Source organism: Aedes aegypti, chromosome 2, assembly GCF_002204515.2.
Source record: "Aedes aegypti strain LVP_AGWG chromosome 2, AaegL5.0 Primary Assembly, whole genome shotgun sequence".
In the NCBI taxonomy this organism is placed as follows: domain Eukaryota; kingdom Metazoa; phylum Arthropoda; class Insecta; order Diptera; family Culicidae; genus Aedes; species Aedes aegypti.
The window spans coordinates 305,870,867-305,885,277 of NC_035108.1; the positions used below are offsets into that span (position 1 = coordinate 305,870,867).

A 14,411-nucleotide genomic window follows, 5' to 3' on the forward strand; every position below is an offset into this window, starting at 1 on the left:
GAGGTCTTGAAAAGCATAGAAATACATTGAAAATTAATCGTTCTTAAGATTGATTTGTAGTTTGAAGTTTCTGCTTCCGGGACTGTTGTGTTATTTTGTGTGTGGTTTTACACTCTACGGGGCAAAATGGCCCCTTCTTCCTTATTTGATTGGCGGTTCTTTCGGGTTTTATCGTCCTCAGTATTTTTGGCAATATATATTCAATCAAGAATGATAAAAAATATCCTTCTTTTGTTCTTTCTAGTTCTAAACTGCTTTTTTTTCGGGGAAACAGGTCATTCTGGGAACTGGTATTTGGGGAAATGACATTCGGGAAAACAACATTTTGGAAAAAGTAGCACAATCCTGTTTGCGTTATCAATTTTCAATAACTGTCGGTTGGTCAAACTAGCTCATACCATATTCCGCTCAAAGGCATGCTGCCAATATTTAAATTTTTGGTTAAAAAACTGATTACGAGGGTGATGAAATTTTAATAATTGGTAAAAATTCTATGTAATTTATGGATTGTCCATCATTTTGGATTAGTGGATCACAATAATTCAAATAATTTCGAAATAATCCACGTTTGGGCAAATCCAATCAACTACAGAGTTGATGACTTTTCTATGAATGAACGTTATATATAATGATAAGGGGCTTCAGAAAAAAATCGATGGCCATATGACTCATTCCCATTCCATTGTACAATGATTTGCATCCATGGAGGGGTATAACAATTAATTATTGATGTTACATTACATTCACAACACGCAAATTTCTTTGTATCAGAATCCCAATATTATTACAAAAACAAAAGAATATTCAAAATTTTATGTCGGCAAACAATAACGCGTTCTAAAAATAGTCAACCCGCGATTCGAATGCTTAATTATGCGTAGTGGTGAAAGTGCTTTATAGTATTACACAGTGCTAACGAACAACCGAAACAACACACACAAAACAAAACTGAAACCCCAAGAAATCGGCCAACAGTAATTAAACCCATCTTCTCATCTCGTCAACAGCTCGCACTTCATCTCGGTGGCGAATGGCGTGTTCGTCGATAACAGCCTTCCTCTGAATCCTCGATATGCGAAACTAACCAAGGAACTGTACGGCGGTGAAATAGCACCGATGGCATTATACAGTGATCCAGTACGGTCTTCGAATTTCATCAACAGCTGGGTTCAGGAAGCAACGAGGAACAAAATTCAGCGAATCGTTTCCCCCGAACAAGTCAGCAATGCCCCGATGGTACTGGTCAGTGCGTTGTATTTCAAAGCTAAGTGGGAAACAATGTTTATCGAACAGGACACCCGACTCAGGCAGTTTTACCCCTATGGACCAAACGCTGCTCCAGTTGACGTGGAATCCATGGCCACAAATGGGTGTTTTCCATTCTACGAAGATAAACAGCTCGATGCCAAGATAGCCGGGCTGCCCTATCAAGAAGGCAAATCAACCATGTATATTATCTTGCCTAATGAATCGAACCCGCAAAAACTCAGAGACCTTCAAACCCGAACGACGCTACAATACTGGGACGATATCATTGATCAAATGGTGGTGAAAACTGGAACAATCATATTGCCCAAAATGAAGATCGAAAATTCATTAGGGCTAAGGGATGTGCTTGCCTCTCTGGGGCTACGAGATGTCTTCATTCCGGAACGAAGCAATCTCAATGCCATAACTAAAGATGACCCAATTTTGAATGATATGAATCGACGACCTGCAGCCAGCCAACCAGCAAGGCCACAGAATCCTGTTCGCCAACCATCAACTACTCCACCGAACACCAATACATCACCAGGTTGGACACCACCAATAAGAAACGAACAAAAGGTTCCAATGCCCCTAAATTCTTCGGAGTGTGAAATGTGCAATAATTGCCTCTATGAAGCAGATCAGTGCATTTGTAATCCAAATCAACAAATAGACGAACAAAGCGGGTGCTACAGAAAGCCAATGACCGTTAAATATAGTTGTGTTGCCGAAAAAATATTATATTCTGTTAGGTTTTCATCGATTCTACATGTGTGTCTAGTGGAAGGGTATGATAAAACCCAACAATGCACTAGAAGCTGCCGAAAGTTTAGAGATGAGTGCTTCTGCTGCCGAGGCGCTGCCCAAACAGTGTCTAACCAGCGTCCATCAACTGGATCTCAGACAACACAGCAGCCAGAGATCCAATCGGGATACCAGCCAGTACAACAGCAAGGTACCTCCAATCAACCCACCGAGTCTCCCCTGACCTCCGGTGACGATATAGGAACTCGTTTCAACAGTTATGAACCTCCCAACACGACCCCACTCGTCGGCCGTTGTCAAACCATCAGGGAATGCAACTCGTGGGGAAGATGCCGCTATTCTACGTACTGTGCACTAGTCAACAGTCCTAAACGAAGCAAACGGCAAGCGGTGAACTCTCAGCCAGCCAAACTCTTCGTCGGGGACGTCCTGCACAAGGTGAGCCTGGATGTTAACGAGCAGGGAACGGAAGGAGGCGCAGTGACGGCAGTGGTCGTGGATAGGATTTCATCATCGTTCAACCTACGAGTGAATGGACCATTCTTGATCTACCTGCGGAATGAAGTTACCAAGGTGCCCCTGTTCTACGGAGCGATATTCGATCCAAGGCCTTGATATGAAGTGATAACCACAAAGTTTAATCGAAAGAGATTTTTGAATAAAAGTACAACGAATAATCTTTTAAATATTAATAGGTGTGTGATTTTACAATTCATAAGCTCCGAGACGATGTTACCCGATGATGACATGGAAGTCCAAATCCATTCTCGAATATTGATTTGTCTTTAAGTTTCCGTAACATTTTTTGAGAGGCATTTATTACTTCAAATGATTTGTGCTGGAACAGAAGTTCCTAGATTTTACCATAATATATCGGATTGGTTTTCGTGATTTGATGGAATATCGACCGTCTTGACTTATTTTGGGATTTATTGGCGTGATTTTGTTCCACAGATTTCTTAATCAAACAATCGTTTTGATTAAGTTGGCTTTCGAGCCTTTATTCGCTCATCTTCAGGGCAAACGATAATTAACAAAAACATACACTATTTGTCTGGTGAAGTCAGAAACAATAATTAAAAACTAGTCAAGTGGGTTTGGACGAACATTGAATGAACGACTAACAACATTACACTGCAATAAAAAATAAATTTTGTACATAATGGCATAATTCACATCATTTTAATTTGACCGGAGCACAAACTTACACAGCTTTCACCCGAGCCCATCTAAACAGTTTTGAAAAAAATATCAATGAGTGGCTAACTCAAGGAGATTATGTGGAACACACGAAAAGGACAAATATATATTCTATAGTCCACTCAATTGGCGATTGAGTGCAAAAACCTGACTACCGTGTGGGACCGAAACCTGTACACTTGGTTTAATTTTCATTATTTCAATATTAAAATCAATTAATATGCCATTTCAAATTGTCACATCATATTACAATGAGTTATAAGTTGTTGTTAATGCTAACTAAATATAAGTAGGCCATGATTTAAAAATTGTAAAAATCAAAATGTGATCACTTGTCATTATGAGGTTTGATTTATGTGCTTTCTTAGTGATTTGCTAACAAGAGCGAATATAGTTTTTAGCATATTAAAAGTGAAATATGCACGTTTTTTTTTGAATTTGTAATTCCGATGGACTAAATGAAGTTGCTGAACAGTACAATAACTCCTTTGAATGATTATTGTGCTGTACGGATTTCGATTCATATTTCCAGTTTGAATCGAATCCCGCAATGAGCTACAGTACAGGTGAAGAAGACCATGATTTGCATATGTAATGGTAACCAAAAAAGTGGTGACGTCACTATTCGGATGCAACTTGCAAGCACGAGTAGATATGGGATATTTGAAACAAATTTAATATAACATAAAAAATTGTGGTGCACACAATGAAATTTAATTCGAACAAGATGATTTTTGATTATTGTATTTATCGTTAGACTCTTTCAACACTGTTACAAACAGCGAAAGACACCGTTCTTTCAGCAGGGCAATAATGTTAAACACAATAGTATATATTGCCACATGCTATAAAGTTAAAAATATTTATTAATACACTTAATGACAATTATAAATTACATCACTACTTACAGCTTCGGTGTTTTCGTGCCAGAACAAGTTGGTTCTTTTGCTGTTGTTTGTGATCTGCTAGTTGATCAGCGATCAACAACAACAAAACAGAGCCGAAAACACCGAAGATTGACAAACATGCAATCATACGTAGTCCGACAAATGCTCAGGGGTTCGTATCACCATTTTCACGTAACAAACACAATAAACATAAAAATATTCAAAATAGTCATATATTTAATTGAGGTTAAAAATAAATAGGGTATTCCATCTGTATAAATAACTAATGTATACTTTTTGATGACGCCGTAAAAACTATTAGTAATGATGATTTTCTTTATTATAGAGGCTTTCAGCCTTAGGCGGGTTCACCTCTTTGAGAAAATATTAGTAACCAAGTGTGTAGCTTGTTGATTATGAGCAAATGAATAGATTAACACGGTATTAAACAAAACTGTGGTGAAACAATGCTCAGAAACAATAAGGTACATACTTGGTTGTCATTGGCTGGATTATATATCTTGCTTGCGTTTAATCAGCGTTCGTAGTGTTTTCAGCATTACCAATCTTACCGCTTCCTCTAACATGACATGAGTAGAATTGAGCCCATCATGACTGACGAACTCTGACCAACCGGAATCGTTCAGGCTATCAACATCTGAACTTCGTAGCGGTAGAGGGATTGGCCAGCTCAATCGCCTCTAACAAAACATCCATGTTTGAGTCGGAATCACGTATGTTCTGTTCCTTTTGGAACGGTGAAACATCGCAAGAAGATCCATTTTCAACTATTAACGTTTTTCGATTTCTCCGCCTCCAGTGAACAGTGATTTTGCAAAAGGTTAGCCACAAGTTCCTAACGCTCGTTCCGTTGATAACGTTGGGAACGACCTGGTGGGAAAAGCTGTTATTGGCATTACGTTTCTTGGTATTGGACAAAGAAATCTTACCGCCTCGGACCAGACTATTTCGATCTGCACCTGTCAACAATTTTTGGATCGAAGCATTGAACACAAAATCGTCAGATGTGAAATGCTGGGAGCATACATAAAGCGATGTACCCGGATCTTTGATGAGCCCTCAAAATTTCACCCATTTCGATCGCTTGCTAGGTTCTTTGGGGAAAGTGTGAAAACTTCTTCGCTTCCTGTGTCGTTATCTTGCACACATTGGCTGCACACTGCGGCATTCTATCAAAATTTACCAGAAATTGTTAAAACTGTACGAAATAAAGTGGAAAAACTTCTGAACTCACGCATTTTTTGTTTTCGCGTCAAGGGATTTTAAATTGTAAACACAAATAGTGACGTAGGCAAGATCAGCGATGTATTGGTGTAAGGTGTCATTTTCAACTTTATACAGTTGTCACACACACTATTATACGGAACTGCGCCACCTGTTCTGTAACTCATTGCGAATTCCGTACAAGGCAAAAGATCAACATATTTCATCCCGTTTCAGCAGAAACACTTAATAGTATGAAGCCCAAACATAACTCTGATGATTTTGGAAGATTAAGAAAATGCTGTGGAAGCAGTGTGAGGATGCTGATGATGCTTTTGGTATTTCAAAACACCGTCTGAAAAATGGCAATAAATCGATACTCCCAGAAAGAGGAGCTTAAACATTTTTTCAAATTGTGCTCCAGATCGTTGTATTTGCCACTGTAGGAATGCAGTTGGATGAAAAGCAGATATGTTTAATAATTTACAAATTAACAAGCAAATTGCAAGCGTGTTAAAAACAACGATGTTGTAGGTATATTTTATTTTCAATTAAATTTGAATCTTTTAAATAATTTTTATTTTTGAAGATTATTACTGATTGTTTTCTGGCGTTACATATTTGCAATACAAACTTTCTAAACTATTAAGAATCACATAATTATTATTCATGTTTGATTATCATTAGCTTTAGCAATAATCATCCTCTAATAATCGAGAGATGTCCTGGCCACATCCTTGCGAAAGCTGGGGAATGGGAAAGGATAATTGATTGAACATCTACTCAAGAAAGATGCAGAGAACTCTATGACTTCTCATGGGTGTTGAGGACGTTGTGGAATGTTGATGGAAAGGGTAATGCCATAGGATACGTTCGGTAGACGTTCTGGCTGACAAATTTTCAATATTAACGTATTGTGTTCATGCACTGCTGATTAGAACAAGCTCACCAAATTCCCTTTTCGAAACTCCTCTGCAATCCGTCGCTCCACTAGCACTGAACACTGACTTACTTTCTGACTTCAATTACTCATCTTTCATCAGTCATCAAATATTAAAAGCAATTTCTAACTTGCACCGGTTTTCGGGATGAAATTTTTCTCGACTTCCCAGGGCAAATAGTAACTTCGTACATGCCACACGATAGTCAATCGGCAAAAAAACCCTCTAAGTTAATAACTGGCAGGGCTCTAAAAAACTGAGAAGCAGGTTTTGTCCCAGTTAGTACGCAACACCAGAAAGAAGAAGATCTATCAGTTTGCGCAGTTAGAACACAATAGAGTTATTTATTTATGTAGCCCAAATATGTGAGCATGATAATACTTTTAACGGAGAGCCTATCATAACTGTTCTAAAAAGTTCGTTAATATATTTTTTACAGTCTATAAAAAATACCATCTCTAATTTATTAGATATGCAAATAATTGTCGTCTCCCGCATGCAAATTCAGAATTTTGGGCAGCTGTACGGATTTCCGATCACAGGTGTACGGATTTTGATTCATCCTTATTGGGGTGTACGGATTTCGGTTCAAGACAAGTGATTTTTATTCTTATATTTTGAAGTTTCTTCTTAACTTAAGACTCATGTTGTGCTTAATTATATCTAAAAAGATGTCAAGATCATAGAAAAAAGTCTGATCGATTGCCTATTATTGAGGATTTTGCCCTCCAATAGACTCACACCTAAATAATTTTGTCACACCAAAATATTCTCCCATCATGTTTGCCATATATTGGATGGCGTCGTAGCTAACAAAGCCAACAAGTAACGCATTATGTTGGATTGTACATTGAATGCAAGGTGCGTGCTTCTATGAAAGTGCCATATAATCTGACGTGTGAGTATTTATTTTTCCACGTTGAAAATGTGCACGAGAATCTATTCCTCAACTAAACGAACAATACAAATCCATATATTTTTATCAGAGGCTTTTATTTGGCTTAGTGTACGGATTTCGGTCCCACACGGTATACAACGCTCAAATTGCTTGTATCGGTCCTGAAGTAGACCGTTTTGGTATAACAGAAAATGTTACACATTTCAAGAATTTGCAGAGCTTGATCGAGGATTCTTGTTTTGGATAAATCGAATCGATGATCATTCTCAATCGCATATGTTTCATTAGCGCCGTTTTTATTTTTTTTTATTTATCGATCCTCTCCGTCGCTTTTGTAGGATCGGTTTGTTGTAACTCTGTGAATCGATTCATGAGAGATCGATGTCCAGAGAGGCGGTTCTTCAGCTGTTGTGTGGTCAGTCCAATGTAAGCACAATCGCAGTCTGCGTAAGGAATGCGATAAATCACATTTTATCTTCTTCTGCTGGGGCGTTGTGTCTTTCAATTTGGAACAAAAACAACCTGTTGGTTTCGACGCACCAGAAACTGAACGTTTGGGAAATTTCTACGAATTATCTTGATGAGAGCTGGAGTGAGATTCTCTTCATGATGTAGAGATCTGTATACTTTTGGTTCGAGATTAAGTAGCTTAAAATGTTTGACTCCTTCAGCGTTCTTTTTGTGTGGTTATACAGTCAACTCTCCCTTACTAGACATTTCGTTTCTCGAAATCGAATTAGAGAACCATATTAAATGTTGGTTTTCATGGCTGCCTCGATGGTCCCTTCGATCGATACCTCCCTAACTCGATGGTCCCTTCAGTTACGAGCTATGGAGAGTTGAATGTTCTAAATTTTGGTAAGTAACGTAACACTGAATCGAATGAAGAACATAGAATCGAATAAAAAAGCATTTTGGACCCGTATTTAGATCAACCTTGAACATTTTTTATTATTATTTAAATTAACAAGGGTTCTCTACCCCATTTGGCATAAATCGATTTGGGATAAGGCCGTTTGTCATAATAGTCATTACAGCTTTTTAGCATAATTTAAAAAATATATTTTTCTTCTTTCACATTTCAAAACGTACAGTTTAGCTGTTTTACTTAATTATGATTCGTGGTTTACGGCTAACTTAAAAACACTACATATACTTTACAATTGGATTAAATGGACAAATTGATGTGAAGTTGCGAAAAAGTTACCCGTCTTCTCGGTGAAAATAAAACTCACGACTCCCTATTCTCTTGATAGGGCGCGTTACCCCTACACCACGAGAGGAACTTCTGCGTCCATGAGTTTATGCATTAATGACTATTTTCTATTCTTTTTTCATTTATTCTGGGATTCTTCCGGAAGTTCATCTAAGATTATAAATTGAATCATTTAATGATTTTTCAAGAAATTTCACAGCTCTCTGGAATTCTTCTGAAAATCCTCCTGGGATTCTTCGGAAAATCTTACCGAGATTATTTCTTGAATCCTTCATCAATTCTTTCGTTTTTTTTTTTTTTGGATTTTTTTCATACGAAATATTTCTGAAATTTATCAGGAAATTCCTCTCTAGTTCTTTCGTAAACCTATCGCGAGCTGTTCCGTCTCAAACTCGTTTTTGAATTGGGTCCTAAAATTTTTAATGAAATCTTGTTTTCATTTAAAAACACGAAAGAGCATGTTACATCAACTACTTGAGCATTTTTTCCCGCTCAAATAACGTCTATATCGTGTTTAAACTTTAATTTTAAAATTGGGTCCATAAATGAACCTTGGCACTTTTGATCATGTTTGACGTTCGCTTAGTCGACAAAAACACCACAGGGCTTTTAGTTTCAACACTGGGGTTGTTCCTATCTGACATTTCGGAAGGGACACGGAAAACAAAACATACCCAAAACTTGAGTTTAAGCCAAGAGGTGTGACAAAATCTAAAGAAACAGGAAAAAATGTTTTTTGGACTTAAACAACCGGAAAACAATAAAAAATTGAGTAGAGTAAAGTGGGGCAAAAGTTCGAGTGGGGCAAGAGTTTCTTTTTAAGATTTCTAGCTCAAATCAAATCAAAACTTAGAAATGTCATGGTGGTTCGAATGCTATTCAAGTAAGAGACTTTCACTCCAAATATCATAAAAATCGATTGAGATTTGAAAAAGTTATGGCAATTTGTTGTTTTTCGACATAAATATTGTAATATTTGGTCAAACTTTCGATGCATGGAACCAAATGAAGATAAAATATTTTTCAATATTTTATGTAAGGGCGTTTCTAGGCCTATCATAAGGATGCTTTGACGTGTATTAGTTTTTCCATAAATAGTTAGAATCAATTTTTGGCCCATAGCGGGGCAAAAGTTCGAATCTGCGGGGCAAAAGTTCGACCCATGTATAAGCTCACGGAAAAATTTTCAAATTTCCTGAAATCTACATATTATCTTCAAATTCAGCGAAATTTGCCTGATCGTGCGAAAAATGTCACAAAAATTTTACATTTTCACTTAGTTTTGCGAAAAACTGCTATTTCTTGGGAGTATTACAATTAACCCTGTTTTGGGCATTTTTTGATGAAAATTTAGTGTGTATTTTTCAGCAAACATAAGTTTACGGCTGGTTTAAAGTATGCCTGGCATAAAAGTATTGATATTTTGTGTTTTAGCCAACGAACTTTTGCCCCACACTAGATTCGAACTTTTGCCCCATCGATGGGGCAAAAGTTCGTTTAAGACAACCAATTTTGAAACTGTTATAACTAAAAATGGGTAAATATTTTGACACAAGTTTGTTCAGCAAAGTTATAGCCAATATGTTGAAGGTTCGCTGTATGGTATTTGTTTTGTTTCATCTGCTATTATTTTCCTGTAAACTTTGATTATACCACTAAGGTCGAACTTTTGCCCCACCTTACTCTAGACATGTGTTTTTAGCATAATCTTTAGCGTTTGGCACTAAAATTGGGACAGTGCTTTAGGACCCTCTTATTCCAGAAATGCTTCTGGGATTCCTCTTTCAATTTCTTTATGATTCTACAGAAAATCTTTCAGAGAATCTTCCAAAAATGTATCTGGGATTCTTCCGAAAAATTCTGGGATTATCCCGGAAATTATTCTTGGATTTTTATGGAAATCCTTCCGTAAGATTTCCCTGAAATTCTGCCGAAAATGTTGTTTCTATGTTCTATGTTTCTATGCTTTCCAGAGGGAAGGATCTGAATATCTTTTGAAGATTTTTCCAGAAATCTTTCGGGGTTTCTTACAAAAATCCCTCAGAATTTCTTCCGGAAAACCATTCAAAATTATTATATTGCACGCTCTGATTTTTTTCAGGAAACCCATCAGTAATTCTTTCGTGAATGTACCTGAAACTTTTTAGATAACCCTCTTAGATTCTCTCAGATAATCAGATTCTTCTGGTATTCTCTCGGAAATCCGTCTGAAACTATAGTAAAAAAAAATAATTCTTTCACTGTCAGATAAATCCGTTTTGGGATTCTTCCGGAAATATTCAGCGAAATCCTTTTGAAATTCTTACATATATCTCTCAAAGAGTTACTTAACAATATTTTTTATGGAAATCCATCTGATTTTTTTCAAGTATTTTCTCAGAAATTCTTCCAAAAACTCCAAGTTACTCTGAAATAATAAATTCCGTTTGAAAATCTTTCTGAAGTTCTTCTGGACATCGCTCGGTAATTATTTCTGGAAATTTTCAGGAATTGTTCCGGATATCTTGGTGGATTATTTCACAAACCCTGGGAATTTCCTGAAAATCTCACAGGGATTCTTCCGAATAACTTTTGGGATTCTTTTGGATATAACTATAAACATCCAAAAATCCATTTGTAATTCTTTCATAAATCCTCATGGGACTCTTCAAATTTTGACGGAAATCCTTTAGTAATTCTTCCAGAGATCCCCTCTAATTCATTCAGAAATATTAACAAATAACCCCATATTTTTTTTCTGGAAATTCTTTTCCAATGAAATGCCCAGAAGAATTTTAAGGAAAATTCCAGAAAGATATTCGGAAGAGTCCTGTCTGAAGAATCTCGATGGTATTTCCGAAAGGATACAAGAACGATTTACTGTAGAATCTCAGGAAAACTTCCGGTAGCATCCTTGAATGATTTGGTCTTTCCGGATGAATCTCAGAAGGTTTTGCAGAAGAGCCTTCCAGCGGGATTTCCGGAAGAAATCCAAAAGTATTCCAGATGAATTTTCGAAAGAATCCTAGGGAGATACTGGAAAGAATAATAACTCGAAGATTTCTGGAAAAATCCAGGAGGAATGCCCAGAATCATCCTCGAAATAATTCCGGATGAAAGAATTATAGTAAAAAATCTAGTAGGAAATATTCAGAGGAGTCCCAGAAGTATTTTAAGTATATTGACGAAAAAATTACAGAGGCATTTTAGAAGAATTTCAGAAAGATTTTCGATAGTATCCTCGAGAGATATCCGGAAGTTTTTCGTCAAAATCCAGAGGCATTCACGTAAGAACCAAGGAGTATTACCGGAATCATCTTAAAAATATTTTCGGAAGAATTTCCTAGTTTGGAGGAATTTTAGATGAATTTCTATTAGAGGCGTAGGAAATCTTCGGAAGAATCCTCTTAAAACATCCGGTAGGATTGCATTAAGATTTTCGGTAGTAACATCAGTAAGATTTCCGAAAAAAAATTCTAGGATTTTTTTCCCTACGAGATACACGCAAAAATCACAGATTTCTGAAAGAATCCCAAAAAATGCCCAAAAGAATCTTAAAGTAATACAGGAAGAGTTCCATAAGATTGTTTGGAAGAATCTCAGAGCGATATCTTTACCAATACTGGGGTTTCCAGAAGAACTTAGAGAGATATTTATGTGATGTATTTGATAATAAATTCTTGAATTATATTGTATCATAAATTAACAATTTAGATTAAAAAATAATAGTTATAAAAATATGTATGTATAAAACCTTTTTTTTTTTTTATATTTTTTTTTTTTTTTTTTTTTTTTTTTTTTTTTTTTTTTTTTTTTTTTTTTTTTTTTTTTGGTAAAATTTGGTTTTATTTAGTCAGTTAAGTTATTCACGGTTACAACTATTTACATTTAAATATCACAGATCTAGATGAAAGTTTAGTTCCTTTACATCGATTCTTCCGTTAACATCATTAACAAAGCTGATGTATTTAGCAAAAACTTCCAGCATCTTGACTCTTGTTTCTCTTCTTACACCCGGGAACGCCGGTCTCATCAGGTCTTCAAATGAAAGGTCGCCTCCATCCATTCATCAGCACTGCCTCTGCTGTAGGACCGTCCATGCCGGGCCGACACGAGCACAGTCACTGAATTTATGCTGGAGCGTTTCAATCGTTGGGCCACCGCAATGAGTGCAAAACTCGTCGTCTGCTCTCCGCATCACGGACAGCAGTTTTCGGTGCTCCCACTTCTCGTTCACCAGCAGGTAGAGCTTTGAACGCTCCGCCGAGAAGAGCTTGTTGTCGCTGATATTTCGCCACGCACGTGGCCAGTCGATCGTCGGATGACTTCGTTCCACCTTGGGCATGTCAGTTTGAGAGACGAAATGCCGGTGGATGAGATCGGCGGAGGGGTTTTCTTGGATAAGGGGTGGAATTTGGGAGTAGTTTGAGAGGATTATTTTCAGGTCGGGATTATCTATTGAGATTGCAGGGCGGGGATTATCGTGGAAAAGAAGGGATTTATAATAGGGAATGGAATCGATCTCTTTGAGATGACGGTTGATGGCGAGTGATTTCGCCTTCAACGCAGGCAAATGAAGGTTTAATCCCCCATGCTCCTTGCTGCGCGCAAGCTGCATCATCGGGACGCGGGCGGGCACTCCTCTCCACAGGAACGTACCCATCGTTGAAGTGATTTTCGCCGTATGCACTCCTAGTGGTGGCAACACCGACGAAACGTACCACAGCTTGCTGGTGCCGAACGTATTCAACATGATGACTTTCTGATGCAGGGTCAGCATGCGTATCGATTGCAGCCACATTTGTTGCGCAAATTTCCCCACCAGCGCATTCCAATTTAGAGTGGTCATTAAGCGTATAGAGTTTGCGAAGGTAATACCCAACATTTTGACTACATGGGCTGTCTGTAGCCATTGGGTGTTAATTGAATTACCTTCGCAAAACCCGACATCGATCGCCACTGTTTTGCGCAGATTCAATCGCGCGCCGGCAACAGCCTCGAACCGGATAAATATTTCATTCATCAGCTCTATCTGTGGGGCTGACGTCACGATGACGCTGATATCGTCGGCATACGCAACCAACAAATCGTTGCCACATGCTTGTTCGAGCCTACACACCAGGGGGTGGAGGTAGAGAACGAAGAGATGCATGGACAACGGGTCACCCTGCCGGACCGAACGTTGGATTTCGAGCGGACGTGAGAGACGCCCGTTGATGAGCAGCCGAGAGGTGGATCGACTGGCAATGCGCGTGAGAAGAGAGACGAGATCCCGACTAAAGCCGAGCGAGCACATGGTGCCGAACAGGAATGAGTGCCGGACTCGATCGAATGCGTTCTCCAAATCAAAGCTAATTAGTTTGCCGGCTCGCCGGTGGTGACGGAGACTCGCAATCCGATCTTTCAGAGCAAGAGTGGCCTGAAAAATGTTACGCTCCGAGTTAGAGCATTTCTGCCCGTCGCTCAGCACGTGGTGGGCTCGCATGACGCATTCTAGCCTGGTTTTGAGAATGCGCGAGAGGAGTTTATAGTCGCTGTTGAGGAGCGAGATTGGTCGATACGAGCGGGCCGTATTCTCCCCTCCCTTCTTCTTCACCAGCACGATGATGCCCTCCACAAAAGCAGGGGGAAGGTTGCCTGCTAGTGCTTCGTTGAGCAGGAGATTGAGTTCGCGATGAATCACGTCGAAGAGACGTAAATAAAATTCCCGTGGGATACCATCATTGCCGGGGGAACGCCGTGGGGCACTCGCTTGGATGGCAGAGAGGATTTCTGCAGTGGTGATCTCGTCCATGCAGGCTTGATTGATGGGATCATCGGGTGGGATCACACGTTCGCATGTAAACCCGTCATCGTTGTTGTTTTCTGCTGTTGCTTCCTCCGTGTAGAGACGCGAGAAGAAGTTTAGCAGATTCGCTTCGATCGCTGCTGGCTCGGCAACGGTCTCATTCTCCTCCGTTCGCAACTGGGTGATGACGGTCCTTCTCCTTCGTCTCTCCCCCAACTGAAATATCGAAACGGGTTCTCCCGCCACGTGCGTTTCGTTCATTCGC

At 38.7% G+C, this 14,411-nt stretch overlaps 1 protein-coding gene and 1 long non-coding RNA gene across 9 annotated transcripts in view; one reads left to right on the top strand and one right to left on the bottom strand.

The window, feature by feature from the left end:
• Positions 1-14,411, top strand: part of LOC5578955 (serine protease inhibitor 28Dc) — an 89,615-nt gene that overhangs the window by 40,648 nt on the left and 34,556 nt on the right. For 3 of the 8 annotated variants that reach the window (XM_021845610.1, XM_021845609.1, XM_021845608.1), the window contains exon 4: positions 1,008-2,705. The exons of the other annotated variants lie outside the window; for them this stretch is intronic. In XM_021845610.1, coding sequence (XP_021701302.1) covers positions 1,008-2,628 — 1,621 coding nt within the window. In that variant the 3' untranslated portion in view covers positions 2,629-2,705. Of the gene's footprint in view, positions 1-1,007; positions 2,706-14,411 lie in introns of those variants that run through there. 8 annotated transcript variants of the gene reach the window in all.
• Positions 4,636-5,701, bottom strand: LOC110676706. The gene is made up of 2 exons (XR_002500639.1): positions 5,051-5,701; positions 4,636-4,991 (listed from the first exon to the last, which is right to left on the bottom strand). It is a non-coding gene; the product is annotated as an uncharacterized LOC110676706 (long non-coding RNA).